General features: G+C 58.4%; 9 protein-coding genes across 9 annotated transcripts; 2 read left to right on the top strand and 7 right to left on the bottom strand.

The window, feature by feature from the left end:
* Positions 1-2,098: 2,098 nt before the first annotated feature.
* Positions 2,099-2,781, bottom strand: B0H18DRAFT_1034545 (uncharacterized protein). The gene is made up of 2 exons (XM_048030253.1): positions 2,451-2,781; positions 2,099-2,392 (listed from the first exon to the last, which is right to left on the bottom strand). Exons 1-2 carry the CDS (start codon positions 2,665-2,667, stop codon positions 2,358-2,360), a joined length of 252 nt encoding a protein of 83 aa, XP_047888281.1. The 5' UTR covers positions 2,668-2,781; the 3' UTR covers positions 2,099-2,357.
* Positions 2,782-7,200: 4,419 nt separating this feature from the next.
* On the bottom strand, positions 7,201-8,305 carry B0H18DRAFT_36147 (uncharacterized protein). Its single transcript, XM_048037766.1, has one exon. The coding sequence runs from the start codon at positions 8,200-8,202 to the stop codon at positions 7,375-7,377; it is 828 nt and encodes a 275-aa protein (XP_047888280.1). The 5' UTR covers positions 8,203-8,305; the 3' UTR covers positions 7,201-7,374.
* Positions 8,306-9,608: 1,303 nt separating this feature from the next.
* On the bottom strand, positions 9,609-11,087 carry B0H18DRAFT_35980 (uncharacterized protein). Its single transcript, XM_048037750.1, has one exon. It carries the CDS (start codon positions 10,806-10,808, stop codon positions 9,996-9,998), a length of 813 nt encoding a protein of 270 aa, XP_047888279.1. The 5' UTR covers positions 10,809-11,087; the 3' UTR covers positions 9,609-9,995.
* Positions 11,088-12,182: 1,095 nt separating this feature from the next.
* B0H18DRAFT_36075 (uncharacterized protein) lies at positions 12,183-13,297 on the bottom strand. Its single transcript, XM_048037757.1, has 2 exons — positions 12,518-13,297; positions 12,183-12,464 (listed from the first exon to the last, which is right to left on the bottom strand). Exons 1-2 carry the CDS (start codon positions 13,157-13,159, stop codon positions 12,249-12,251), a joined length of 858 nt encoding a protein of 285 aa, XP_047888278.1. The 5' UTR covers positions 13,160-13,297; the 3' UTR covers positions 12,183-12,248.
* Positions 13,298-13,389: 92 nt separating this feature from the next.
* B0H18DRAFT_1034518 (uncharacterized protein) lies at positions 13,390-14,836 on the top strand (the record flags this gene model as incomplete). Its single annotated transcript, XM_048030252.1, is given in 8 exon segments — positions 13,390-13,431; positions 13,660-13,866; positions 14,153-14,338; positions 14,351-14,395; positions 14,424-14,425; positions 14,453-14,519; positions 14,586-14,723; positions 14,773-14,836. 3 exon segments carry the CDS (start codon positions 13,390-13,392, stop codon positions 14,336-14,338), a joined length of 435 nt encoding a protein of 144 aa, XP_047888277.1. The 3' UTR covers positions 14,351-14,395; positions 14,424-14,425; positions 14,453-14,519; positions 14,586-14,723; positions 14,773-14,836.
* Positions 14,837-17,521: 2,685 nt separating this feature from the next.
* On the bottom strand, positions 17,522-18,453 carry B0H18DRAFT_1034502 (uncharacterized protein). The gene is made up of 3 exons (XM_048030251.1): positions 18,027-18,453; positions 17,908-17,973; positions 17,522-17,853 (listed from the first exon to the last, which is right to left on the bottom strand). Exons 1-3 carry the CDS (start codon positions 18,164-18,166, stop codon positions 17,616-17,618), a joined length of 444 nt encoding a protein of 147 aa, XP_047888276.1. The 5' UTR covers positions 18,167-18,453; the 3' UTR covers positions 17,522-17,615.
* Positions 18,454-18,895: 442 nt separating this feature from the next.
* Positions 18,896-19,490, top strand: B0H18DRAFT_958360 (uncharacterized protein; the record flags this gene model as incomplete). The annotated part of the gene is given in 3 exon segments (XM_048042685.1): positions 18,896-19,050; positions 19,070-19,274; positions 19,329-19,490. 3 exon segments carry the CDS (start codon positions 18,896-18,898, stop codon positions 19,488-19,490), a joined length of 522 nt encoding a protein of 173 aa, XP_047888275.1.
* A 1,633-nt stretch (positions 19,491-21,123) lies between these two features.
* On the bottom strand, positions 21,124-24,684 carry B0H18DRAFT_913487 (uncharacterized protein). The gene is made up of 11 exons (XM_048041576.1): positions 24,305-24,684; positions 23,896-24,172; positions 23,663-23,841; positions 23,451-23,613; positions 23,259-23,404; positions 22,808-23,202; positions 22,567-22,761; positions 22,405-22,516; positions 21,755-22,358; positions 21,439-21,595; positions 21,124-21,388 (listed from the first exon to the last, which is right to left on the bottom strand). The coding sequence occupies exons 1-11, from the start codon at positions 24,676-24,678 to the stop codon at positions 21,144-21,146; spliced, it is 2,847 nt and encodes a 948-aa protein (XP_047888274.1). The 5' UTR covers positions 24,679-24,684; the 3' UTR covers positions 21,124-21,143.
* Positions 24,685-25,342: 658 nt separating this feature from the next.
* On the bottom strand, positions 25,343-26,036 carry B0H18DRAFT_1214606 (uncharacterized protein). The gene is made up of 3 exons (XM_048036588.1): positions 25,775-26,036; positions 25,610-25,700; positions 25,343-25,564 (listed from the first exon to the last, which is right to left on the bottom strand). Exons 1-3 carry the CDS (start codon positions 26,001-26,003, stop codon positions 25,375-25,377), a joined length of 510 nt encoding a protein of 169 aa, XP_047888273.1. The 5' UTR covers positions 26,004-26,036; the 3' UTR covers positions 25,343-25,374.
* Positions 26,037-26,642: the final 606 nt, after the last annotated feature.

Below are 26,642 nucleotides of genomic sequence, written 5' to 3'. Positions count from 1 at the left end.
TGATGACGTCGTACACACGACTTGTCCGCATTGACCACATTACAGTGTCGGGGAACGAGTCTCCGTACGCGCGTAACGTCGTCAAGGACTGCGCAGCATGTGGAGATGTGTTCAGCAGCTCCTTCCGGGCCTTTCGGGTCTGGCTGGACGAAGTTCCCGGCCGCTTCAAGTCGTCTGTTTGCTTATTCTACTTCATGTCGCTGAGGGCGGAGGAGCCTCATGAAGACACTACATTGTATTACATACACTGGATCTACGCCGTCTTATCCTCCTGATTTCATCGCGTAGAATAGTCCCGTGAGCAGAGTAGAAAATGATTTCAATACCTCCGCGCGCTCCGGATAGCTTTCGCTGGAGTTCGGACGTGGACGCGCAACGAGAGAAGCGTTGCCCGCCTACTTATGCTCGACGATTGCTCGTGCCTCGCCTGCCTCATCGGCGTCAGATCGCCATCTCCGATCCGCGCAGCCACAGCGATCAGGACTTGAACCGACACGTCTCCCCTTCGACCACACTCGCGTCCGCCCTACACGCCCAGTTGGCCCCTTTGCACCGCCGTCTGTCTCGGTGCTCTGCTACCATGCTCTCGCCCTCCTCCCTGTGTTCTCCCACCCGTGCTCTGTCTTCCTCGCCGCCGCCGCCGTTCCTCCGCCGCGCCCTCCACTGCCCTGACCACGCGCGCGACCGAGACGCTTCTGCCGGTACCCCCAACGCCCCCGTTCACTGCGTTTTTCGGCTCACACAGGCCAGTTTCTCTTTTTCGACATCTATCACGCGCATTCATCGAGATAACTCGCCTCCTACACTCCCGTCCCCGACTTGGTTTCGCCTTCCCCCGCCCCCATCCTGCCACTTGTGCCCTACAAGCGCACTGCCACGCGGTGCTCCATCATCGCACCATGCTCCTCTCACACGTTGGGCCAACTTCGTGCACCGGATCGCTCGCTGCACGCCGTTCTGCGGCGCTGCTCACTAAGCGCCCGCGCTGCTCTCCGCGCCTCTCGCCAGTGAGTAGCACCACACAGCATACATCCATCGAACGTGCGCATCGCAGCCATCGCTCGTCATGCTTCCAACTCCACGGCATGCTCATCCTCTCAGTCTTAACACAGGGCCATGCCCGCGCAACGCGGTCATATAGCTGCGTCGACAACACGCCCCGCGCAACGCGCGAGACGGCGTTCGCGCATCTGTACGAGATTACGGACATCTCGCAGTCGCTGCCTACGACGACCAATCCTCTACCGATCACACGCGAACAGTACTCCCGCGACGGCCTCGTTACTCGCACGCATCGGGAAGACCGCCTTCTGCACGATGACCTCCCGCGGTCTCCTGCCCGCCTGCAGCAATGGCAGCAGATACGCTCCTTCATGCGACGTGCAGGTGACACGTCCCAATACATCGCAAGGCCCCCTGCGCGAAACTACGTACGTACACCCTCTCCTTTGCAACTACAAGAAACTCGTGCTCACTACTCTACACCTACAGCACCCAGACAAGCTCGCTCGCTCGCTCGTCGGCCGCGAGTGTTCCCGACGCACGTAGTGGACGAACGCATCCCGCGAGGACACAGCTGCAGCAGACCACCCGTCGTCAGCAAACTTCAAGACCGCCTGAACCTCAAGAAGGCTTACCTTCGCCCTTCAGCTCGAGTACCGACGACCTGGACACCGTACACGACCACCACCACACGCAGCCCGTCGCTATGGCACGCGCACCCGGCGAGCGCATCTGCGCCGCTGCGAGAATAAAGTCAGTACTCGCCCGTTCGACGCGGTCGGAAACGCAACTCACCAATGGCCTTCCACCCATCCACAGGCCTCGCCTTTATACCTCGCACGACCGTTCGTCAGCATGATGACAGCGGCCAAATCGCCGTCGCCCTTCTGGGACGCTGCGCGTCCTCATCGTGCACATGTCCGCGAAGCGACGGGAGCCGGAGCGTGGCGGCGCGCCTGGCTGGCATGGACGCAAGCGCTGTCAGCATCTCGGACGCATGCACGGACGCGTTGAACCGGACTGCCTACGCAGTGAGCTCGTCTGCCAGTGCTCCCGCCACTCGGCGCATCTCACGATGAAGGGCGAGCCTGAAGCTGCGGCGGGAGAGCAGCCTATCGGTGAGCTGTTCCACCTCGCCCACCCGTGGTCTCTGTCACTACGACGGCAGGCAGTTCACTGCGCTGCTCGGACTCGGATCCGGATCGTGCATCGTGGCCGCGGAAGCGAGGTGGCGACTCGCCTGGCGTGCCGTCAGCGCCACAGACACAGACGGACGCATGCACGGACTCGATTCGGACACAGCTCGATGGCCGCACCTACGCGTGAATCGGACGTGCGCTGCGGATGTTCCTGCGCTACCCGAGCAGGCGGGGAACGTGTACTCTCGGCGGTAAGTGGTGGGCTGTCGGCGAGTATCTCTCGGTGCACTGATCACCGGCGCATGGCAGGATGGACGACGTGGACGACGCTATGTACGTCGGGCTTGTCCCGTTGCAGTTGACGACGGACTGGGCGCGTGACGGCACGTCTCGGGCTTCTCAGGGAGGACGCGATCAGGACGGGCTGTAGACTGGGTGGAGGCATCGTACGATACTGTGCGGACGTCCTCCATTCACCGTCTGACGTGCTTCTCGCGTTCGGTGTGCGCCGCGGATGGCGTTCCATGTTCGCGGCGAGGAATAGTCAGGTGAGTGTCGTCACCCGCACTTCTCGGATACGTACTCGCTCGGTGGAATGTACGCTGAGGGAGCGGGGAGCGGGGAGCGGCTTCATCACGACGCGGGCAGTGAGCGGGGAGCTAGGACGGCGGGGAGCTAAGGACGGCGGGGAGCTAGGGACGGCGGTGAGCAACGGAGGCGGGACCGGCGGGTACATGCACGGCATCGCGTGTGGTGTGATCGGTGCCGGCGGGCATGCCACGATGCCCGTCTCCGACGTCGGCATCGATGTGCACAGACACTCAGGGAAGTGTCTGTGCACTTGTTGGATGTTCCGCGAGGCGAGCACTTTCGTCGCGTACACGACGGGTACGACAGCGGACGACCGGCGTGTCGCTCCCGTGATTGCTGTAGGTACGGAGGTGATGTACATAGTGTCGCGACGAATAGATATATTGAACACTCCTCCTATTGACATGGCGAGGCGACGTGTGCGCGTGAAAGGACGAACACGAATCCTCCCGACTTCGCGTGGCGATCACGCCTGGATTTCCCTCGTGCGAGATCCCTCGGTAGCGGTGCCAGCCACGGGTCGTTCGGAGGCACACAACGGAGACGCAAAGACCATTCCGTCCCGTGTCCAGGGGCAAGCGTCGGGCTGGATCCTAGGGTTCAGAAGCAACGACGCACCTCGTATCCACACCGCTCTGCGGCTCCGCCATTGACCCTGAGCACCTCCTACACCCCTCGTCAAGCTACCGTTCGTGTTTGTCGGTCAGCGTCGTGTCTGCTGCCCGCGACAGACCGAGGTCGACAGACAAAACCACGCACCTGCGATCCCAATCCGCAAGTCTTGGCCAAGCTGGGTGACGATCCAAATGTAGGAACACTTGCTCGGCAACGGCGAATATTAGGACAGCACCGATATTTGCGGAATACTCACGAGAGGCTCGCATATCAACAGGAACCGAGACGTCTCGCCGTGGCCCCCAAGCGGGGTGCGTAGAATCTCCTGCAACGCGGACTGGAAACTAAGTGACGATTAGGTCGAATTCATAGCGATGACTCACTACCGTGCAATCCGGCCGAGCTTCTCAGCCGAGCGACGGACGTGCGCCTCGGATGCGGTGACGACGCAAATCGGCTTGACGACCTACGCTCACGGAACCTCCTAGTCCTCCTTATTGCGAGTCAGTGCAGCGGAATGCGCAGAGTGGTGGCTCAGCATAGTGGCAGGACCAATCAATCTGACGGAGAGACCGACCGAAGCACCGAAGTTGGCAGAGGGAGGCGTGCAGTCGAGGCCGAGTTGACAGCTGGTACCACAGTCAGACTTTATGTTGGCGTTCATGCATTATGCGTAGCCCCGCTTGCAAGGAGTCGCTCAGGAGGTTACCCACGTGTTGCCGACCGAGCTGAGTACTGTTGTAAGTGTGGCGAGACACAACCGGGTTTTCCAGAGAAAGAAGCACTGCACAGCAACTTCGCAGTGGCAGAAAACACCTGACCATGAACGTAGGAGTTCATCTGGGACCGCGCGAGGGCATTCCTGTTGTAGGACGTCGTTCGAAGCACTTGCATTCGTACACATAAGCCTGTGCCTTCTCGTGAGCGTAAAGAAACATGTGTCCGAGATGCAATAGTACCTACCTCTCAGATGTCGTGCTCTAATCAATGCACATTCGCCAATGGATGTAGTACTTCCCATGGCTTCTAGTTTTCAACATGGCATGCTACGTCGAGTATCTCCCCGTGCCCCGATCCACCATCATTACTCAGTCATCCGATTTCGACCTCTGCATGTTCAACTCGAATCCTGTTGCGCGCCGTCGCAATGATCTCGTCTCGCTACTCCGCTCAATGCTTTCCTTCCCGAATGCATGCTGTCGCACATGATCTCGAACCGCTATCTCCATCCACCATGAAAGGTTCCGTTCTCCCCCAAGTACGGAGCGTCATACTAGTCTGCCTCGCACGGCTTGCGAAGCACACACGACTGTCTCGACTCACCATGACTGAAATATCGTGTAGTACGGCCAGCCTATATGAGTGTATGCCACCCGGCTCGCTTCGCATTCTGTCCGCACGCATTTGACCGAGCTGAGTGTAGGTGTCGTCAGAGGCAACAATGGTATTGAAGGAAGGCAGAGCAGTGATGCTCACTGCACGATTGGTACGAGCGCTGATGAACGAGAATATCTCTGTCTTAAGTTGACCGCTCGTGAGCATAGATACATGCGCTAACATAGCACTCGCCTTTCACAGGGTTCAATGTACATGTTAAAAGCACGAATGCCCAGTCATCTTCGCCGACGCTTTCTTTTCACTCCGACCGAGGGTTAAAAGTTGCAGTGCCTTCGTGCATGTCAACATAATATCGCTGCTCGACACCAGTAATCCGCTTTCAGATTTTTCGAATGGAATCCTATTGCACATCTCTACGCCTTGCGCGTTCTCCGAAGTGCACATTGGGCTCCTGCTCTGGATCCAGCGCACACAGCCTGACTTAGACGAAGCCGACAGGTACCCTTAGACAGTCGCTCCAATGACGACGTGAGTAGCTAACTTCAAACAACCGAGGAAGACGACGAATCGCCCTCTTATTCTCGGGACAGACCTAACAGTGGTTTCGCGGACACTGAGACATCATCCGGCGACGACTGGAGGCGAGCGGCTCCATCAGTCGTAGAGTTCACTTCCTGGGTGCAACATCCCACTCTGGACATGCTTCACGGGAGCCCGACGATGCAGTAGCACGCTGCTCGCCGAAACGTCCCTCGGTGTCCCGCCACGACATCAAATGGATGACGCACCACTTCAAATCGCAAATCTCTCACACAACGCCTGGGCCGAATGGAAGGCAGGCCAGGCCGCCAGGTGCCATGCCCGGAGATTAGGAACATGTCTGTGTTCCGTGAAAAGCGGACCCGACCCGTCAAAGTCGATTTGTATGTCCCGCAAGTTGACATGTGGCTGACAGGGAAGTGCATGCGTCGGCCGTAGTAACAGTTGACGGCAAGCGGGTATTGGTGGCACGTGGGTCAGTCCCGCCACCTCGTAAAGCGGGCAAAAGAAGTCGGCAGTCAACGTAGTTGAAAGTCGACAACGTACAAAAAAAGAGGCCCAATAACAATTGAGCTCGTCTCGTGAGGGCAGTGTACCCTCACAGACATTGAACACGATGTCTGTCCGCGGGTCCGCGACAGAGTCGTCAGACGGAGACCCTACATGCGATCAGCAGTAGCGTACGCGTCAAACAGAGAATGAAATCCGGCGCAAAGAACCGAGGATGGAATCACTGTACATCAGGTCTCGACTCGTCTTTGAGGTTGGGCAAGGAATGAGTCGCCACCCGAGAAAGCTGCGAGGAACAGGCACCAGCATCATTTGACGTCCTCGTGAGGGAAATACCCGGTCCACGATGTGATACGTCTTTCTGCGCAAACTGGCGGTCTATTCATCTAGGACCGGTATGTTCATACCAGTCTTCATGACTGGTACTCGCGTCGACGCCACAGAAGACTCGAGAGGTGGTGGTCTGCCAGTCTGCGGTGCTCGAGATCGCCTGACGATATATTCAAGACGCCTCCGATCGACGTGTAGAATGTCCGTCGTAGATGCATCTCAAAGGGACATCATCCGCGACCGCTCTTCGTCGTGCAAACGCCGCAAATAGCAGAGCGATCTCTCTTCAAAGGCCCCTCGCCCCTACCAGGGAACATCACAGCATCACCGTTCGCATTATGACCGCACGGCCGGTACCGCAAATGTCTCTTTTGGTGGGCGTATGCACTGCGCACGTCGAGGGGAAGCGTGGCTCTGTACGAATAGTGGACGTAAGAGGCGCATACACTCACCGGTGCCGTGACCATGTCGTCAGTTCCGCCCTTCCATGCACTCCCAAACCGGGCAGTTCATTCACAACCTTCTGTCACGATCTGTTGAGGTCAGGAACAGCCGGAGCGCGCGTGGTAAGACGTGTAGAGCAAGTGTAGAGCGCCTGCGAAGCCCCGACTCGGGAGCCCCTGTTATGAGTCACAGCCACAAGTATGCCCTACATGCAGAGAGAGTTAGAGGCTCTAAACTGCATGATGCACTGCAACAAGAGGCGGGGGCAGCGGCGGGTAGATACTGGGTTGAATATCGCCAAGTTGGTCGGAAGAGGATCTTCGCCGCCCGTCGAAATAGGGCTCCAGGCACCTGGCAGCTTGCAACGATCTGTGCGCCAGACAAAACGACAAGCTCGCATAGTCTGTCCGCAGGCGCATATAAGCGGAGAACTAGAGAAAAGAGCAAGCGGGCGCGCCAGCAAGCGGATGTGCGGGAGAGAGCCGCAGCGTCTGAGTCGTGGTTCGCGTCACGGTGACCCCAACGCACCCGAGGTACATGATATATCACCTGACGCAGCGAGAGACTAGCAAGAACCGGAACCCGCGCCACAGCCAATTCTCCAGCCTCTTCTTGAACCCGCGCTCATCCGCATCCAGCCACAATAGCTCCGCCGATCCACATGCGCCAAACAGCCAGCGCTGCGCGTCCAAGAGTTGTGCGAGTCGGAGAGACGCGAAGCAGATGCGAAGCGACGTGGCAAGGCGTGGACGAGGACGTTCCGCGTCTTCAGGGAGCGTATTTCGCAATGGTGGCAGATGCTGATCGCGCAGTGAGTGTCAACAGCGGTTGGCTGCACTACCATGGCGGGATGATGCCGGACATACTATGCGACAGTCAACCATAGATGAACTGGACACGTCGGATGTGCAGTGCTGGGCATCCGCCGCTGCGTACTATGTGTGTTGCAATAGAAGGATAAGACATGCCGGTCGCGCTGGATTGCGCGCCGATCACCGTCGTGGGTCGTGGCGGCGCTGGGCTCGTTAGCGAGGCCGTCGGACGTATTTGGTGGCTCCGCAAGGTCGCTAACACCGGGCGCAGCGAGCTCGGTGCTCATTGTTCCATGTGCCGGTGTGGGCGGCAGAGTCGGAGAAGTCGAGACAGGAGTGGGCAGGATCCGAGCACGGACAAACGCGCATTGTGCATGCCCCCAGGGAAAGCAACAGGGAATGCATCGAGCGACGAGCTCGACGTATCCGCCGTGTGCGGCGGTATAGGTATACAGGGAGACGCCAGGTGGAGCTGGGAGGCCGCCCAGACGCGCTGCCTCGCGAGTTCGGTGCAGCAAGCACGATAGGCGTGCTGCTGCATGGGCCCAGTATCTCGTCGACGCCGGGAAAGCACATAACGAACTCACTGTTTGTTGTGTTGCCTTCCAAGGCAAGTACTGCAGCCGTTGACGTGAAAGCCGGGTCCACCATGGTGGAGTGTACCCCGGTGCCGTCACACGCGCATGAGCGGTTGACGAGTGCGCCGGGTACGTTTGCAAGTACACCGGGCGCAGCGTCGTTCTCGTCGACAGTATGTACATCGAGTAGTAGGGTCGATGTACCCACTGTGCGGCGGTTCGTAGAATGACGGGGCACGTCCGACGTGTTGCCCTGCGGGGCGTCGGGTACGACAGTGAGGTCGTCCCGGAAGACGGGAACATCGTATTCGTGGCCAGCAGAGCGCGCGACAGAATTCTTGTTCGTCGTTACGCCTGCTGGCGCAGGCAATGGCCATGGAACAGGCACGTCAGACGTGCAGCTTTGCGCGTCCGACGCGCTGCCGTGCAAGGTAGTGGGTACGATGTAGGAGTCGTCTCGGAAGGCGGAAACGCCAAACTTGTGGCCAGCAGAGCGTACCACGGGTATTTATGAGCTCGTTGGTACACCTGCTGGCGCGGGCAGTAGCAAGGAACTTACGGGCACGTCAGACGTGCAGCTTCGCGCGTCCGCCGTGCTACCGTGTGTGTATCAACGAGTACGACCGTAAGTCGTCCCGGAAGGCAAAAGTGCCGTCTTCGTGGCCAGCAGGACGCACGACGAGCTTCGCGATCGTCGATACGCCTACTGGCGCGGACACTGGGAGTCGAGAAGGCGAGGCGGAGACGGCCAGTGAGGGCATACCTGTGGTTTGCGAGCCTTCGTGCTCGTTTTCTCTGCTCGCCCCGCGCCCTTCCCACTGCTCTCACTTCCTCTCCTTCTCCTCTTCCTCCTTCTGCGTCACTTGCGCCGCATTCTCGGTGGTCTGCGCGGCCTTGTTGCTCGGCGCTGGACTTGCACGCGCATCGTGCGAGTCCTAGGCCGCGCGGCTTTGTTGCGTGTCGCCAGAGCCGCAGGTGGTCGAGTAAAGGTCGCCAAATTCGAGAGGAGAGGTGCGAGGGTCGGGTGGAGAACTCCCGGGTGGATTTCGAGGCCTAGGAGAGGAAGGAGGCGGCGGTCTTGTACCACGCGCAGAGTTGTCGGGCGCTCCTAGCTGAACTGGCAACAGCTCAGCTAGATCGTCGTGAACTTAAGCTCGCCTGTCCGTTGGGACAGTGCGAGTGTCTTGCCAATGGGTCGGGCGGTCGTGGTGGCTGCCCGAGTGGTCAGAGACGAGGAGGTGATGGCGGTCGAGAGCAGCGCGCTGGGCGCTAGCGCCCGGAGCACCGTCGACGGGGGCTCGGGGCGCTCGACGTCGAGCGGGTCGAGCGGGTTGATGCTCGCAATGAGCGCGTCGTCCGAGATGAGCAGTGGGTCCGGCCTTCCGCTCGACGAAGCAAAGTCTCTGCACCACGCCTTATTCGAGTCCATAGAACGGACGGACGAGAACGGATTACGTAATGACGGCAATACATATATGTAGGGGTACGCGGTGGTCGGTCGCAGAAAATGTAGGGGGTGTGCGGTCGGTGCCGAAATGTATGTAGTGTAGGCAGTGAGAATGTACTTATGTAGTGGTACGAAAGTGTATGTAGTGAGCGCCGAACATATGTAGGTGTTTCCGATTCATGTAGGGAATATTGAATTTTGCATGCATCAAACGGTACGCCATAACATGGGCGGTTCAAAGCAATGCAGACATTAGGCGTCGGTTTGCCCAATGGCTCCAGAGCAACCGACGTCGGCTACCGCGATGGCTGTTACAACGCCAATGTCAGCCAATTCAATGACGCTTCAACGGCCGACGTCGGGAGCATGCTGGTCGCCTCTTCCTCCGAACCAGCACAACTGCATGTTACTTCAGCAGCCTTAGGTGGCTTTCCGTGGCTTTGCGCCCGTCTTAGCTGACTTACGTGTCTTTGGGTACGTAGCTTTCGACAGCCACTGAGATCGCTGACATGCAGCTAAGCCCATCAAGCCGCGCAAAGCCATATGAGCATTAACACAAGTAATTACCAGAATCAAAGCGATCCTAAACAGCTTCTTCGCGTGTTCCATGCCCGTACTACCTCTACTTCTGCATCCGGCTTATCCTGCTCTAGTCTCTTGTGCCCACGGTGTCTCTCTCTGCACCTCCTCCAGACACGACGTCTATAGCCTCGTATCCGAATCCTCGCTCCCGCGCCAAACATCTGCGTGCGCTTGCGGCACGATATGGGTACACGCCTGTCGGAGGTGCTGCAGCGTGCTGCTCCGCGTCGTCCGCGCGCCACGTCTCGGGTGGCCCGTCCGCAAGAATGGGCATCAACCAGTATTTGCTCGTGTCGTGCTCCGAACACGCCAGGAACCCTGCGAGCAACTTCGCCGGCCTAGAAGTGTTCGTGGTCAAGGGCAGTCCCATTCGCGAGTAATCAAGACATAAAGCCTTGGCGGGTGGGCAGGCGACCGAGCACGTGGGTGGACCAGTGAGCGAGTGTAAGAGAGGTGGGGCGAGCGAACAGGAAGGCGGAAATGAGCAGGCAGGCGCTGCGGGCGATGCTCGAGGCGGTGATCGCGCTCCTGTGGGAATTCGGAGGTGCGCGGCCGTGTTTGGGGATGCGGGACTCGGGCGGGGGGCTGCGCTCGCCGCGGGGTTCTGGATGAGCTCAGGTACCTGCGGAAGAACGGCGAGGGAGCGGGCAGTTGGGCAGCTGGTGCGCGGCAGGGACAGGCGTGGAGAAGCGGGACGGGTAGCCGCGTTCACGATGGGCATGGAGCCGCAGGTGCTCGGGGGCGAGAATCGCAGGCCAAAAGGGGACGCTGAGCGAGCGGTCATGGAGCGGGATGATGGGGAGAGGAGGCGCGGCGGAGGCGAGCAGAAGGGGTGAAGGGCGTGGCAGAGCAGGCAAAGGAGGGCGTGAAGAAGGTACATGAGTAAGGAGAAAGAGGGACACGGGAAGGGTGGGAGAGCTAATGACAAGTCGAGCCTGTCCAGACGAGAGCGCGCGAGCGGGCGGGCGAGTAAGCGGGCGGGCGCGTGAGCAAACTCGAAGCTGACCAGAGGGTAAGGGTGAACAAGCAAAAACGAACAAGGGCGAAAGGGCGGGCGAACCAGCAAGAATGCGAGGGCAACTGGGTGGCGAGCTAGCGAGATGGTGAGAGTGTGCAGGCGAGCGAGTCAGCAGGAGGGGAAGTAAACAGATCTTAGGCATGTGCGCGAGTAGGTGGGTGAGCGCACGAGCAAGTAGGCAGAAGGGTGGGCAGACGAGCGGGTGCAAACTTGCAGCGCAAGTGGGCGGGCATCGTACTCGCCTGTACAATAGTCTGTCCCTGTAGTAGCCTGCTTCCCCTAGCCCCATGCCTGCTTCGCTTTTCGCCGCATTTTGGGTCTGTCTCGACGGTACAGTGCGGTGTTTACTGAAAGTTGAAACGTTGACGGTGGCGGCTCGCAAGTGCTAAGCGCCTGGGGCACGATACATCACGTGCACCATGAGTCGCCAAATAAGTCCGAGTCGCTCTGCGACGCTCTCAACGAGCTCTCAACTGTTCCCTTCGCGTCCGGCTTCAGCCTCCTCGCCTGCCCCCACCCGATCTTCAGGACACTCAAGTGGACCGTCCACATGGGATATAGCGTGCACACTGGCCTGCCGTGAAACACACGGCCCACGGCGGTAACGAGCTCGAGCGATGCGTGATCAAGGGCATTGCTGGAGTCTCGTGCAGGATAGGCGACCTAGGAGGGAAGGAGGCTTTGGCCGGCGAGGCTAGTAGTCCAGGTGAGCATGCCTGCACTCTCTCAATCCAACCCGCAGACGACCCCAGTAAGCCAAGGAACGACAAGAATGTGCCCGACGGAGACCTCTCCGACGTGTGCACGCGACGAGCACAAGCGCAGGATCTTCCCGCCCTGCTTCTCCTCTACGTCTGCCGTTCTGCGCTGATGACATCGTGGCCGCCACGTCGTCTCAATCGTCGTGTCCACGCCGTCCTCGCTGCCCGGAATGGCTTCATTCTCTGCAACTCTCGCGCTCTCGAAGGCTGCTCGGTATGTTCCGGGACGCACTGTCAGCACACACCTCCCCCGCGCCTCCTCCAGCGATGGTCTCGCTCCACGTACCCTCGCCGGTATTTGGCGCACGCAGCCGGATTTGGGGCTGGTCAAGGTGATCGAGGAGTCGGTGAGGCTACCCTAGTAAGCTGTCATGGACTTTGTGGGCTCGAAGCTGATGATCGTGTGTAGCAACTCTTGCGACTTCACCCCGCAAGTCAAAAATCTGGGCAGTCAATCACGACAGATAGACTGCTCACCCGCGCCGCTGATCGTCACACGGAAGACAAGCTCTGGGATGCGCAGTGGGGAGCCGCAATGATGTCAAGCACAGGGGGGCGTAGAACTGGTGGACGTGAGTGGCAGAGGAATAGCGACAAGGCACGTACGTTGTATGCTGACTTCGTACGCATCCCGCTCGCTGACAATGGTCTCATGTTGATTCGCAGGGGGACTCTGATCTGCATACGGGAAGGCGAGGCTGCGAATGCGAGGCCACGCGGCCAGCAAATTACCGATCTGGCGTCTGGGCACGAATAGCTCCAGACTGCGTCAGATGCTTGTCAAGGCGGAGGAGAGCACGAAACACTCACGGTAAGCAAGATCAGTGCGGTCGGACACTGATGCATACTAACATGTGCTCGCGATATATCATGTCGGCCACTCTGGTGAGACATTTGATGGGTCGAAAATGCCTGTTCGACACGAACGTCAGCCGGCGTCGAGACAAAATGAAAGCACGGGTGCCGGATGAGCTGACGAGCAAGCGAGCAATAGGCAGAGGCAGGCGGGCGAGACAGCAGGCGACAACACAGGCCGACCGCGAGCGCGCTGGGCGAATGCCCACCATGCAGACATGGCCAGCGAACGCACACGCAGGCCCGCGCGCAAGCGGGAAAATGGGAGGGTGAGCGGGAGGGCGAACGGACGGGTGGGTAAGCGGGAGGGCGAGCTGGCGAATGGGCGAGAGGGCGAACGGGCGAGAGGGCGAAGGGTCGGGTGGGCGAACGGGCGAGCTGGTGGCAAGGTAAGCTGGCGGGACGGCCAGCACAGGGTGCGGTGTCGTGCAGTACGACGCGCACGAGTGAGTGAGCGAGAAGGTGGGCGAGGGTGGAAGCCACAGGGCGCGTACCAGCACAACACGCACGACAATCGCGAACGTGCAGGGCGAATGCCCAGCACGCAAGCACGGCCGACGAACGAAAGGCGGGTGCATGACTGGGGACTGTTGGCATGGCCGGGGCGCGTGCAGCACACGCCGAACTGCCCTCCTCGCAGACACGGCCGATGAGTAAACGGCCCACAGCGGGTGCCGGGAGGTATGGCTTATAGATCGCGCGCGCTTGATTATTAAGCAGACCGGCTTATACGAAGCAACTGGACCTTATTAACTATCTAAGCTTGATCTAAGCCGCCGTAAAGCAACATGTCCCTTGCTCGCAAGAGCAAGGCTCTCTCGCCTGAAATGTCCCGGGCGCCTTACCACTTGTTTGTCGATGTTGTCAATGTCACATGGGCATGAACACCTGGTCGCGTGCGACTTTGCGGCGCGGGCAATGGGCGGCAAGCGGCGCCGGCGCCGCCGGGAGCAGCCTCCAAGCAGCCTCCAGCGCGTTCGGGCTGGCTCGAAAACAAGCAGCGCGGGACTTCATTCCCCCCGGGGCCGAATGCTGCTCTCCCTCTTGTGAGCCAGTCAGGCCGCTGCTGCCAGCAGCACTCGCCTTTGTCGAGCAAGTGCGGGAGCTCGACTCCCTACGCAGCCCTGTTTGCAACTACTCGCGCCCGTTCGCGTGCGTCTCGGAGTACGTCGTGTGACTACCATTACTACGTCGCAGTCGGTAGAGCCCGTCACTCTTCGCCGCCATCCTGCCCATCCAACACGCCTCCCCGCGGCTCTGTCACAACCGCTGCCCCGGCCCAGTGCAGAAGATCACTGGTGGTGGTCCGTCCGTGCCGAGCTCTCGCCAACAGCATGTCCGCCGCCGCCAACACAGGGCTACGCGCCGCCTGTCTCGTATCAAGTACGCTGCCCGTTTGACGGAAGGGCTGCGGTTCGTCTTCAAGTGAGTGTTGATCCGCGTGAAAGTGCTCCTTCGCGCTGATGGTGCGAATGGTGACGCGATCGTCGCAGCCCGGGACACTCTGCAAGCCGACCTGTGGATGAGCTGACGTACGACTGTCAATATCTCCGTATTGCATCGCAGTCCCACTGACATAGTACCGCCAAGCATACCATCACCCCGCGCACCAACATGATCGTGCTCGATACGCCGCACAACCCGCTCCGCCACGTGTTCATGCGCGTGGGGTTCGAGGCCGCCGCGCACCTCGCAGACGACCACGACCTGCTCGTCAAGTCGGACGAAGTCGTGCATTCGCTACTTGTGCCCATGCGCCGCGCTCCTCCACACTGATGCGCGGTGCGGGATGTCTGACCGCAGGATCGGGGCGGGCTCAGCAGACAGTGCGTTTGTTCCTGCTTTTCCTTCCGTCCGCGCGAAGACGACAGAGTGCATCCGCCCGCAGAGCTATTCACGGCCCCCATGATGCGACGTCGCCCCGCACAGCGCATTCGTACACTGCTGCCTTGTGGTACTACCGGTACGTAGTATGGCTAGTACTTATCATACAATGCTCTGTTTTTCATACTGATTCGCGTACATATAACAATCGCCAATGATAATGCACCCTGCCCCGCATCTGGATCTCTATCTCAACAAGCCAGACCTCTGCTTCGTTATAGATAACGAACAGCGAAAGTGCATTGCTGGATGAGTATATGATGTGCGAAAGTGCCGTCTGTCGTAAACATGAGAGGTGGTATGTACACCACTGGTTGAACACGTACGAAACTTGTGCCTTGCGCACGCCGCGTGGTTTGCAGAAGTTGTCGATCTTTGTACAGTAGTCTACGTTCAGAAGCCTCATGATCTTTCAAATGTTATTGTATTTTTCGATGTCCCCTTCCAAACACCTGCGCGAGCAAGGTAGCGCCGCCCCTCTTGGCGGCATTTCGAGTGCCAGACTCCCTCCCGAAAATGTCTCCAAAGGCGCAGGGCGTCGGGCCCTCGCCCTGCCTTATTCTTAGGCGATCCGCATGCTCTGCTGGTTGACGTCGGCTTCAAACCTCGGTCTGGTTCGTCGCCAACACTGCTCATTGTCGTAACATGTTGTATTGTCCCACGGAAGGAGTACAGAGGCCGACGAACCCCGCCTGTACACACTCTCCGGCGTAGGGTCTACATAGGCATATGGAATTGGCAGTCAACTATAATTGACATGTTTGGGCTCGGTCTCTTCAACCATGGAACACATGCGAGGGCCCGGAATGACGAGGGGAGGCGGGTTGCGTGCGCTCGCATCGTGATAAGGGTCCGATGTCCGCGATTGCCTCAGCCTCCCGCCCGCTGCGTCCGTAAAGCACTTGGGCTTCCACGCCGGAGGTGCACGCCCGGCCCTGTTTCAATTGAGCCCGCAGCGACTGAATAACCGATCCCCAGTGGCCCGAGCGCCATTGGATCGCCCGACATGTGCTAACGCTGGGACTCCGCCCCTTTCCAAGAGCCCGCTTTGCATCGCCAGCTCACAATTTGCCATCCATGACCGACAGCGATGGATTCGCCGAGCCCGCGCGAGGGCGCGGTTGCTGCATTGCCGAATTACCCGAGAGTGTCGGGCTGGACAACCTCGGGCGCTCCGATTAGTTTCGGGCCGCCCGACGGTGGCTGGCCCAATGCCTAGCCTCTCTGGGGGCTGTCGGGACCGTCTAGCTACCTACCTCCTCCTACCTCGCGTCACGGGCTGTCCGGCGGGCAGTGCTATGATCGGCGATGCATTGGATCGCTGTGGCCCCACGAAGAATTGCCCACTGCGTCCGAGTCGGGATTGCCGCGTTTCAGTAGGTGCCCGCGCCGCGTAGCGAAGAAGCGCCCCTCAGGGACCTCGGGTCTGAGCGCTGAGCGCTGAGCGGTCTGTCGCAACGGTCGCGGACCGGACTTCATGAGATCGGGCTTATGTTCGCCTTTGATGCGAATTGGGCGCACCCTTTCGCCCAATAGGAGCTGGGCGCCCACTCGGCCATCAGACCGCGGATAGTATGACAAGCCGCGGTCTTACATGATTTGGGGGCGTTGATTTTCCCACTGGTGCTTTCATCCTCGCATTCCAACGATTCCTCAGTTGAATGCTGTGATCACTAGAGGATTTAGAAGGGTGGCACCGCATACAACACAGACCTCTATTTTTATTGGCGTCAAGCTTGAACAGCATCTTCAGCCCGCCAACGTCTCCTGCATGCCAACATTCCAGCCCGCCGCTCACCCCGCGGCGGCCGCGCCGCATCGGGACCCAGGATGCCTCATCGCCTGTCTGCCCAGCCCATCCCGCCCATTCGCTGCCTTTTTGGGCGCAGCCTCTGCCACGGCGCACTCTGCGCCCGCCTCCTCCGCATATCCACCCGGCGCCGCCCCTGTGCGGCGCGTTGCGCTCCTCAATCCCCACGCACCGGCCTTTGTTCCCCCACTCGCCGCCCGAGGTCCCCAGCGTGCGGTGCACGGGTCTTCAAAATAACGACAACAAGTCCTATGTATTAGCTACATAGTCTTGATCAGACGTTATAGCGTTGACAAGTGTCGGCGGAGATCGTAAAACACATACCGCAGCCATCGCTATAACGTCTAGTCTTTTTTGTACAGGGTCAGTCGACCCCGTGACCAAATGCGTCGCGCAAGAGGCGCATGCATCGCCCGGGCCCCGCGACGCGCTGTGCTTCTCGTAGATCTGACATTCCTGTACCGCGCATAGTACCCTCACTGTACCAGCCACCTTACTAATCACCTACATTGATTAGCCCAGTTAGTCATTCGCATGCCTATACAAAAACTCGTTGCAGAGACATATTGGTTATACTACGTACATGTATTCCGATAACATACTTCACGATACACAATCGTCTCGAACAGGAGCCTGTCAGTGTCGATATCGAAGTGAATGAGCACATAATTGCCACCCAACGCTTTACGGACCCGGCGTCCTCGAGAGCGATGGTATTGATAACGACGAACAGACAATGGAATATGTTGAGGGGTTGTTCGGCTTGTCGAGCGCGTCGAAGAGCAAGCTCTGAGCGAATAAGGCAATGCCGGGAACGGCGACATCGGGCGGCTGTACGGGTTGTGACACATGCGACAAGACTCGTCTGTCCAGGACGACCGGTCGGCCTCGGATTGCGTGGATGTGGCAGCTTCGGCGGAGTCTCTAGTGGCCAAAATAGTGTTAGTATCATCTGTGGCGTGACGAAAAGGGCAACGGATGCTCAGTACGCTATGTCTGCGCAATGAACTGCACAGCCTGCAGTGAATGTCCATCTCAGCACTCAATGAGACACTGAGTTGAGCGATGTGCGTACCGATGTTGTCCTTCATGGCCTTCGTATTGCAGCACAGCGCGTTCGAGCTTTGGATCCAGTCATCGTTGCGCCACGCGAGATGAACGCACAGGGTTCGAGGTTGCTGGGTGGTAGCATCCGTCAGCGGAGCAAGGTGTCCAGGGACTCAGAGAGGTTAATGAGCTCGACGAGCTGGCTGTTCAGGTTCTTGTACGCGGACGACATGCCGGCGACTGCGTACATGCGGAGAGGTACGAGTGAGGGTGAAACAAGCGCAGAGATCGCAACGACGGCACACGCGAGACTTACCGAGACGAGCTGCCATAAGGTATTATAAGGGCACTGAAGATACAAGCATCAGCTCGTTGATATGGACTCGCGATTCGAGCTTTGTCGGCGAGCACAGGATACGAGGGGGGACCGAGAAGGAACCAAAGAGATACATAAGTGGTGTACTCACCCGGTGGCCAACAAGTCGTCCTTGCATATTGGCAGTTGCATGTGTGTGACTCAGCAAAGACTATCACTGATGTCGAAGCCCTGCTAAATTATTTGGATATAAGCATACGGAAAGGGGAAGATCTGATACACGCATACCATCCCAGCCGCCTAGAGGTGTTTCTCGTATGGCTTTTTCGATTTCCGCTGACATCTCCTGAACGTCTGATCGAGACTGTTAGCTGTTCTACAAAGTACTGATTATCCCCAACCCTTACTTGCGATGGTAACCGTACAGATCATGCACGAGTAGGCAAGCATGCAGGCGGGTGCGCAAATATGCGCCGGGTGGATGGGCGAGTGCGCGAGTGGGCCGGAGAATGGACACGCAAGCCAGTGAGTAAATGGAATGATACATACTGAGTGAGTGGACAAGCAAGTTCGTGGACGAGTAGATGCATAGACAGACGCACGACTAAAGAGGTGAGCGGGCGGGCGAGCGAGTAAGTAGAGTTGCGAGCGGAAGTTGAATGAATGCCGGGTGGGAGGACGAAGAGGCGGACGGGCGGACAAACAATGCAGCAAGCCAGCGGGCATCCGAGTGAGTGAGGAAAGGGGCAGACGAATGGGTAGATGGGCAGAGCGAGCGAGCGGGCAAATGCCGACAAACGAGTGAGCAGACGCACAGTGACCGCGGATAACCAGAGGAGCGGGGTCGATAGATTGACTTGTTCGTCGATATACGGGCAGTGATCTATGATAAGTAGGGCGGTGAGCAGTGGACATGCTCAGGATGCAGCAAGGGCGTACCTCTGACTTACGAGCTCTTGTGCTCACCCTCGCCACGATCTTCCCTCTCCTCGTCCTCGTTATTTGATCTACCACCCCTCCCCATCATTCGTCTCGCTGTCCCTTCCATCCCACGCTTGTCAGATTAGGTGTGCATTGGGCGAGCTCGAGTTCGCCTGGTCGAGTTGCATGCCCCAGAGACACGCGACTTTGAAGAGCTGCAACGAAAGACGAGTCACACATCCGGCGCTAGCTGTGCACGGGTAACTCCGGAACCGGCGCTTGGGATTTCAGCAGTCTTTCCTGAGTCTTTCGCTATTGACTACGCCAGGAACCCGAACCGCCCAACGGTGTCTCAATGGACCATCTCGCAGGCGTCGACTGCGCTGAATGGGTCGGGCGGGACCAGATCACGGCGTGCTATACTGGAGGCTCGGACGACACGTGCTACACGCGCTCGACAACTTGCCGCGACAACGACATTCTTTCGTCGCTCTCGGGCGATTACGACGTGTACTACATCCTCGCGAAGAAACCAGACGCGTACCAGCCCGACCCGACGGACTTCCTCACCAACGCCACGCCACGCTCATGGCGCGGAATCGACGTGGCAGGAGACAAACGACAACGTGTACTCGAACCTTGCGGACACCAGCGACTGGATGCGCAACTCCCGGCTTGATCTGGAGTACCTCATCGACTCTGGCGTGTGGACCATCGTCTTTGATGGCGACGCGGTACGTGCGAGTGCTCGCGTGAGGGAATACAAACTGATCATCCTTCGTGTGTAGGACTACATCCTGAACTTCGAGGGCGTCGAGACAATGGTTGCCACGCCGCCGACCACCTTCAGCTCCGAGTTCAACTCAACAACCTGGAATTTTAACGGCTCTGGTATGACTCGGACACGCCCGAGCGCAACGAGCCAAAAGGACGAGGGGTGGGAGTGGTGAATGAAAGGGAGGCGGAGGCACGAAAGATGAAGGCGAGTCTTTTATGACAACTTTTGCTCCCAAGCACTACGTGTGAGCAGGGCATCAATGAGCAATAGGCTCGTGGTGCGTACTTGTCTGCCCACCCGTGAATCCCGCATATCTGTGCTTCCCGGCCTCTCGCAGCCCGTCTCGTTAGTTCGCCCACCCGTTCTCGCCTTGCTGGCTCGCCCTCCCTCCTGCTCTCACCCGCTTGCTCATTCTTGACTGCTCGCCCTTATTCACGCCCCTGCTCGCTGGCCCGCTCTCATCTACCCGGGCTCGCCTTCTCGCTGGCCCCGTCGTCCACTCTTTTGCTGTGCGCCGTTGACCTTGCCGTCTTGCCCCATGCTGCGAGCTCACCCACTCGTTCACCTGCCCATTGACTTGTCCTTGCATGCCTGCCCCCGCTCACCTTCTCGCCTGCTGCCCGCCTGCTCGCCCGCTGCTTCTCGCATGCCTGCCCGCTCTCGCCCGTCCGCCACGTCCGCTTGCCCACCTTGCCCAATCTCATCTCGCTCTCACCTGTCCGTTCTCACCTGCCCGTTCTCACCTGCCCATTCTCACCTACCCATTTTCGCCTGCCCACTCTCGCTCGCCTATGCCCTTCTGCTACCGAGCCCGATTACCCACTCACCTGCTTGCGCGTCCCCCGTGCTTGACCGCCCATGATCTGCACAACCCACTGCGGTGGGTCTGTACCCGGAGTAGGTACGGGGTACACCTCGGGACTGCCGTACAGGGCTGGGGCCGGGCACTCTGAGTATACACACTCGTTTAAGACCAAACTTACTATCACTTGACACTACGTTGGCACCCAATTGATTCGTGTGAATTGTACACCATGTTGCGACATCGCTACAGCTATTACACTGCTACTTGTGAGAAATATAATGCTCTAATGAATAGTACACGCGTTTGAAAATAAGATGGTACCTCAATGAGACCACATCCTCACAGAAGTAGTTCAGATTAGTTCTTCGTGAGCGTCGCTCATCCGAGTTTTGGATTTAACTAGGAACGCAAAGTCGCCACGGCGACACCTACTCGGTGCGAAGCTGAACCAAAATGGTTACCTGTATTCGGCGCAGCCTCAGCCAGTTTCATGCATTTCTTTCTCCGGGTCAAAGCGGTATGTCCGTTCCGCTCGCGGCTTCCACTAAGTACCCCTTCGCCATCCTCGCGATCTCTTCGTTGAGCGTCTGCCGCAGTCCAGTGAGAAGCGACGCCCTCAGTCGGGTCGGGAGGCCCACAACCGAGCTGCAGGGTCCCCGCGGCGCCTCTACAGCCGCTAGCTCGGATTCCTCGATATCCTTGTACTCGGGAACTCATCTGAGGGTAGATCCGATATACGGGCCGCGCCGTTCAACAAGCGCACCGATGGCGCATAAGAGTCTGTCTATGGGGTAGTGTGCGGGGTGCGGTTTTGCATTCTTCGACGCATGAAGGCAGGCGAGGCTGTCCGCCGTTCACGCTTTCGCGCATGAGATCTCCCGCCGTAGTAGTGTGACGCCTAAGTTGAGCCCGACGATTTCGCCATGTGTTTTGTCGAAAGTCCTAGCTGGTATCGCAGTACATTGGGTTCGCCTCTGACCTTTATCTAATCCCATCAAATCCACTGGAGGTCTGCACATGCTAAAAGCCGTCGGGCAAGAATCTCATGAAAGATAGCCGTGCTTCATCGGAAAGCCTCTTCCAGACTGACGCCTGGCGCATGGCGTACGAACGCTGTCCTGGGGAGCCTAACCGACGCCCGTTCCATAAACGTGCCCTAAACTCGAAAGATCGCACCGTCTGCTTCATCTCTTCCTCTAGGAGCACGACCTGTTCCTTCCACCGGTCACATTTTGCTTTCTCCCGTAACCAATTAACACGATGAACTGGTGGAAAATGTCAGCGTGCGAACTGTCAATACCGTCCGTTTACTAACTTTCCAAAAGCCAGTCAGAGTTTTCCGTGTCGAGGCCGACATCGACGGACCATATCCAGGACAAAACTTTGTGTCGAGAGTTTCGCTCCGCGTTGTCAATGAGGTGAGTCGTTGCGTTCAGGTCTTCTTTATGTAGCGGCCGGTACCGCTGCATAACCTCCGGTAGTGTTTTGACCCAGGCCTCAAAGGCATCCCCCGCCGCTACTGCATCCTGTGAAGAGGCGGCGTTATTGCCATTACGAGACGCAGTAGTGTGTATTTGCTTAGCGGGCCCCGTTCGCCGTCGTTCTTCAAAGCGCTTGTCCATTTCGCCGACCGCTGTCTCAGACATGACGAGGCGCTTCATCGCATTTCGTGCTAGGGTGTAGACGCGGGCTTGCTCTGTCGCCACTTTCGCTATTCCTTGGATTTGCGTCCAGGCGCGCGTTTGCGTTCGATACCCCTCCGCCAGACGCACATCGTTGCGGAACACGGCGGACTTTAGGCCAATTGCCATTCGAAGGCGGTGAAGAGCATCATTCGCCTGTCCGACCCGGAGACGAAGTTCCTGCTCGCCGTATTGCGCCTTGTTGAGGGCCCGCAGCTTCTGTATTCCCGAGGTGGAGGGGAGGGGAAGCATTATTGCTTCGGGCTGAATCATGTCCTCGGGCTCATCAATGACTACAAGTTCATCCGTCACGTCTGGGTCCTCATCCACGTCCTCCCACTCTTCACCAGCGTAAGACACGGGAAAGGCTTCGGCCTCTTGATCGGCCTCTTGATCGGCCTCCTCCTCAGCGCCGTCTTCCCAGAACGTGCCGGCCTGAGCGCAGAAGCGGTCGACCGCCCGGCGGAGCCTATTCCGTCTGCTGACTAGCTGCAATTGCGACGATAGCAACGGATCGGCCTTCTGTCGCCGCGCCAGGCCTGACACCGCGATTCTGATGCAGTCAGTCAAGGTTTCTAAAAAGGCTGCAGGGTGCTTACTGCTGTTCTTGGATTGCGAGGCCTTCCGCTAACCAAGAGGCGAGACCTGGGGTTTCCTTCCGCTTTCCCTCCTCTTGTTCAAGCAAAAGTTGAATTGCGCGCTTTCCCGGGGCTGAAATAAATGTTTACCTCCAGTCCCGATATTGCAAGCAGAGGGCCCACCTTTCTCCTGAGTCACTTCATAAACCTCCATGACGCGGAGGTCGAGGTGCCTCTCCGCCCTCGCTCTCGCCTCGAACGCCTTCCATTCCGCTAATCGATTGGGATCGCTCGACGTTTCTAGATCCTGCAGCACCTCTGCTGAAAGCAGGCGCTCTTTTGTCGCTTGGCGGTATCTGCGCGATAGCATTTTCACTGCTTGAAGTCAGGGGCTGCATAGGTCGTCCAAAAAAGTATGACTCACCCATTCCGACTGTCTTCCGCCAGTTCGCATCGTTCATATGATCGTCAATCACCTCCTTGCGATGGGATGTCGACATGGCCCGAGTGCTCCCTGAGATCCGATTTAGCGGGGACCAAAGGGTCTCTATTATCTCGCCATCGACCCGGCCGGCGCCCGGAATAAAGTCCGGCGAGTACTTTGGCAGGCAATCCCGCTGATGGCCATGGATGTGAAAGAGGCCAATGCCCCAATATACCAGGATGGCAGCGGGCCAATGAAGATACCCGCTGCTTTTGGTAAACCTTTCTACTGCGTGTTTGCTGTATTGACAGGCGACGTCGTACATGATGAGAAATATTGCAATGCCGGCATATAGTTGCAGCGCTTGTGATAAGGCGTAGTCCATATTCATTTGCCTGGAAATGCCGGTGTTGTCGGTGTGACCGGACGATTCGGAAAAGGAGCCACCCACCGTTCGCCTTTCTGGAAATCGACGATGGCGTGCGGTACGAAGCATCCATGTCGCCCACAGGCGACCGCCCCGATACCCGTTGCTTCCATGTCGTGCCGATTTGCATTCGCTTGGTTCACGGCGCGATGAGCGTGGCAACTCGACTTCTGTGCGGGCGTCAGCACGTCGGACAGACAGTCGTAAGAGGCAGACCTCGCGGGCGTCGATCGCCTCTTTGAGATGGCGCTTATAAGGACCATCCGTGACCATAAAACCATGCCCGTCAGCGAGCGAGACATCGTCTTGTGGGCGGCGCATCTTGAGATGCTCAGCGCTGAAATTTCCGTCCATAACGAAGGTTTGCGTGAACTTCCACCTGTCTCCATTGAGAGATAACATCCATCGTGCCATCGGAACGAGCCTACCGATCCTTGTCCTGCTCCCAACCAGGCTGGAGATTAACCCCCGGGCGAGGGCACGCGACGCACCCGAGTGCCAAGTCTCCAGGTCCGGCCTCTCCTCGCCCGTGCCCAAACCCGTGCCATTTCCGATATTTCAGATTCCGCCACTGTCGACTAACGCGCAACAGCTCACGATACCTATCCTATTCTCGGTCGGATAGTCAGTATGGTGCGATACATGTGTGATGTTGCCTCACCGGTATGGACTGTGGAAAGGCGGTGCTGGTCAGGCGTCGTAGCCGTTCAAAATAACTCTGCGCGGCAATACCAGAGACCTTGTTCGCGAGCAGGAAATCATCCAATACTCTGAATGTAAAGGCCGTGCGCGGCGCGAGTACGGTGGCGGGGTACAATCCCATATCGAGCAGTTGAAATGGTTTGCTTGCCGCATTGTCACATTCGCAGTACGTCACACGTAAGGTGTGCACTCCCGTGATGTCGGCAACTGTCAGTTTCTTGCACATGTCGGCCCCGCTGACGATTGAGAAAACGGGGCAGCGCCCGCCCCTGTGACCGAGAAAGAGGCGGAGCCCAACCGAATAAAGCGAGCTCGGCTCATAGTAGCCTGCAATGGGAGGTGGTGAGCCGCCTCCACGCCGCAAACACCCGAACCTACCCTCTGCAGATAGAATGGGCCCTTGTTCCACCGAGGAATCCGCGGTGGGCAATAGCTCGGTCTCAACTTCCCCCCACTCGCTCGATGCATCCTCGTCCGCGGACTCATCCACAGAGCGCGGACTTTCCCCCACGGGCGGGCCAGCCGGATCCCATGGCACCCAGTGCTCCACCCGATGTAGGTAGTCCGCCTCATGCTGTTTCAGGCAGCAAGCTGTGCAAAATGACGGCCTACCAATACAGTCAATGCACCTCCAAGGACTCCACTCCCCTTTGCACCCGCCGCAGATGCGCCTCTCCTGCGGACCTTCCAGATCAATGAGCCGTTGGAGCATTTGGTCCCGCAACGGTAACCATTCCCGCATGAAGTCTGCCTGGGTCTGACTGTCTTCAGAGAAACCGGATGAGACATTTTTTAATAAAACACCCACCGACCCCGACGGCCTCGTCTTCGCTCGCTTGGTTGCGCGGTCAGCGACATGGTTCTCATTCGTAATGTCAGCAAATTCTGCGCCAGGCGGCGCGTCATCAGGTAATGCCTCAGGAATATGGCATGGTTCCGCCTCCCGTTCATTGACATGCGGAAAATGCGCGAATTCAGCAGGCACCAGGCGGTATTTCCTTCCACGCGTCGTCTGTCTCACCTCCGAGCGGACAACGGTCGTCTTCTTGCTGGATCCGGCCTTCTGCCATCTGCCTTTTGTCATGGGCTTTGTAAAGAGAGGAGGGTCTCACATTATGCCACATATATTGACACGGGATCAAATGATGCACCGAGTACCATTTTTATTGTGTATACATTGGCTGGCTAAGCGTCAGTTCGCTTGTCGGGGGTGGAAGCCCGGGCGCGCCCATGACAGCGCCCGAATGCGGATGCTCCGCGGCGCAGTCGCTGACAAACTCAACCCCACAAGCCAAGAAATACGGGCGCGCCGAGGCAGCATCTGCGAGGCCAGCTAGGCCGCCTCCCTCGCGATAGATGCACGCAGTTGGAAGGATCGCCGGAAGCAGGAAGATCTTTTCCCTAGACATCATTTCTGGGTACACAAAGCCGAACAAACTCAAGAGTTCCACCGCCGCCAGTTCTCGATGCACAAGAAGTTGATCCATCCCCGCAACAAGACCTCCTCATCCGGCGTCGCCGAAACCGCACACATGTGCCAATGAAGCGGCGGTCCGTCCACCATAAACAGCAGCTTGTGGACGTAGTGAAGAGGCCCCTGGTGGTCCACGGCAGTGTGCCGCCGGAGCCTGGGGAATGTCAGCAGGAAGTAGTAGAAGATACAAATCACTCACACTCGGTCGTTCTGATCCGGGGTTGCGCCAGGTATGCCGGTAAGGAATGGCTGCATGTCAATGATGGCCGATGAGATTTGTCCAAGGAGGACTGCAAAATGGACCGGCAGGGAGCGCTGCGCCGACTGAGGCTGTGATGGGCTCCTGTAGAAGAGTGGCGCGAACAGTCGGGGGGTACGCGCCGGGGTCCGTTGTGTGGCTGCGCATTCGGCGGAGGCGAGCGGGCTGGCCGCTGCGGCGCGGGGGCAGGTCCGCCGGGGCCGACACGGGCGGCGTCCGCGGCTGAGACGGCGGCGCGCAGCCCGGCACGATCGGAGGCGGTCGGTCTCGAGGGCGGTGCAGAACAGGCACGGCGGTGGGCGCGCGAAGACGATGAGGGTGGTTCGCGGGGCATAGCTGATTAGCGACGAGTACTGGGGTGTTCGTTCTAAGGAGTTGGGGCCTGTTCCGTATGTTTAATATCGAGGCTTGGTGAGGAGCCGCCACTGTGGGATTGTGAGATTTTGCCAAGTCCCGTACATGACTCACCTTTGACCAACCACCGAAGTCATTGGGTCCTCTCGATTTGGGACAGTACGGTGGACGGGGACGCCTCACGGGCACGAAGAGGTAGGATCCAAGGTCTTCCCAGATTGCTGGGTCGCGGAACCGCCGCGGGAGAAGCCCGCTCATAAGAGAAGCATGCCGATGACACCATCAGGCGCCCAGATCTTCTTTCGCTTGACAGCAAACTGGTCACGCCGTTGAACGGCCTCTCGCGGAGTTGAGAAATCGCTTGCGGATTGACTCATTAACGGGCAATCGCATGCGCCGTTTCCACTTTGGGGAGCGGCGATTTGCTGTTGATATCAGGGGGACCAAAGACATCGCCTCACCTTCCGGCCAATTACCGAGTCAATCGACTTCGTGACGGCTGATGGGTAGTAGTGGTTGAATAAACCGTTAGCTGGGAACGCGACGTCGATGTAGTCTGTGCCTCATCGGACACTTTACCCGGGCCTGTGCTAAGACGCGGCGGACGCCGGCCTGTACA

This window comes from Fomitopsis serialis (assembly GCF_022376445.1).
Source record: "Fomitopsis serialis strain Sig1Antser10 chromosome Unknown B0H18scaffold_102, whole genome shotgun sequence".
In the NCBI taxonomy this organism is placed as follows: domain Eukaryota; kingdom Fungi; phylum Basidiomycota; class Agaricomycetes; order Polyporales; family Fomitopsidaceae; genus Fomitopsis; species Fomitopsis serialis.
Note: the sequence above shows the minus strand (reverse complement) of the source record. Positions and strands in the feature narration are given on the sequence as shown.

What these genes read in the sequence shown, in the direction of transcription:
- B0H18DRAFT_1034545 (XM_048030253.1), bottom strand. Translation starts at nt 2,667, where the DNA reads ATGGAACGCCATCCGCGGCGCACACCGAACGCGAGAAGCACGTCAGAC. An exon ending in CGTCGTCCACGTCGTCCATC is followed by an intron (nt 2,393 to 2,450) that starts CTGCCATGCGCC and finishes CCCACCACTTAC; the next exon opens with CGCCGAGAGTACACGTTCCC.
- B0H18DRAFT_36147 (XM_048037766.1), bottom strand. Translation starts at nt 8,202, where the DNA reads ATGTTCCCGTCTTCCGGGACGACCTCACTGTCGTACCCGACGCCCCGC.
- B0H18DRAFT_35980 (XM_048037750.1), bottom strand. Translation starts at nt 10,808, where the DNA reads ATGTACCTTCTTCACGCCCTCCTTTGCCTGCTCTGCCACGCCCTTCAC.
- B0H18DRAFT_36075 (XM_048037757.1), bottom strand. Translation starts at nt 13,159, where the DNA reads ATGCCAACAGTCCCCAGTCATGCACCCGCCTTTCGTTCGTCGGCCGTG. An exon ending in CCGCACTGATCTTGCTTACC is followed by an intron (nt 12,465 to 12,517) that starts GTGAGTGTTTCG and finishes CGCAGTCTGGAG; the next exon opens with CTATTCGTGCCCAGACGCCA.
- B0H18DRAFT_1034502 (XM_048030251.1), bottom strand. Translation starts at nt 18,166, where the DNA reads ATGTATCATTCCATTTACTCACTGGCTTGCGTGTCCATTCTCCGGCCC. An exon ending in CTGTACGGTTACCATCGCAA is followed by an intron (nt 17,974 to 18,026) that starts GTAAGGGTTGGG and finishes AGTCTCGATCAG; the next exon opens with ACGTTCAGGAGATGTCAGCG. An exon ending in ACCTCTAGGCGGCTGGGATG is followed by an intron (nt 17,854 to 17,907) that starts GTATGCGTGTAT and finishes CAAATAATTTAG; the next exon opens with CAGGGCTTCGACATCAGTGA.
- B0H18DRAFT_913487 (XM_048041576.1), bottom strand. Translation starts at nt 24,678, where the DNA reads ATGCGGGAATGGTTACCGTTGCGGGACCAAATGCTCCAACGGCTCATT. An exon ending in TGGGAGCAGGACAAGGATCG is followed by an intron (nt 23,614 to 23,662) that starts GTAGGCTCGTTC and finishes CAATGGAGACAG; the next exon opens with GTGGAAGTTCACGCAAACCT. An exon ending in AGGCGATCGACGCCCGCGAG is followed by an intron (nt 23,405 to 23,450) that starts GTCTGCCTCTTA and finishes ACGCCCGCACAG; the next exon opens with AAGTCGAGTTGCCACGCTCA.
- B0H18DRAFT_1214606 (XM_048036588.1), bottom strand. Translation starts at nt 26,003, where the DNA reads ATGCCCCGCGAACCACCCTCATCGTCTTCGCGCGCCCACCGCCGTGCC. An exon ending in CCGGCGCGTACCCCCCGACT is followed by an intron (nt 25,701 to 25,774) that starts GTTCGCGCCACT and finishes TCCATTTTGCAG; the next exon opens with TCCTCCTTGGACAAATCTCA. An exon ending in CCGGATCAGAACGACCGAGT is followed by an intron (nt 25,565 to 25,609) that starts GTGAGTGATTTG and finishes GACATTCCCCAG; the next exon opens with GCTCCGGCGGCACACTGCCG.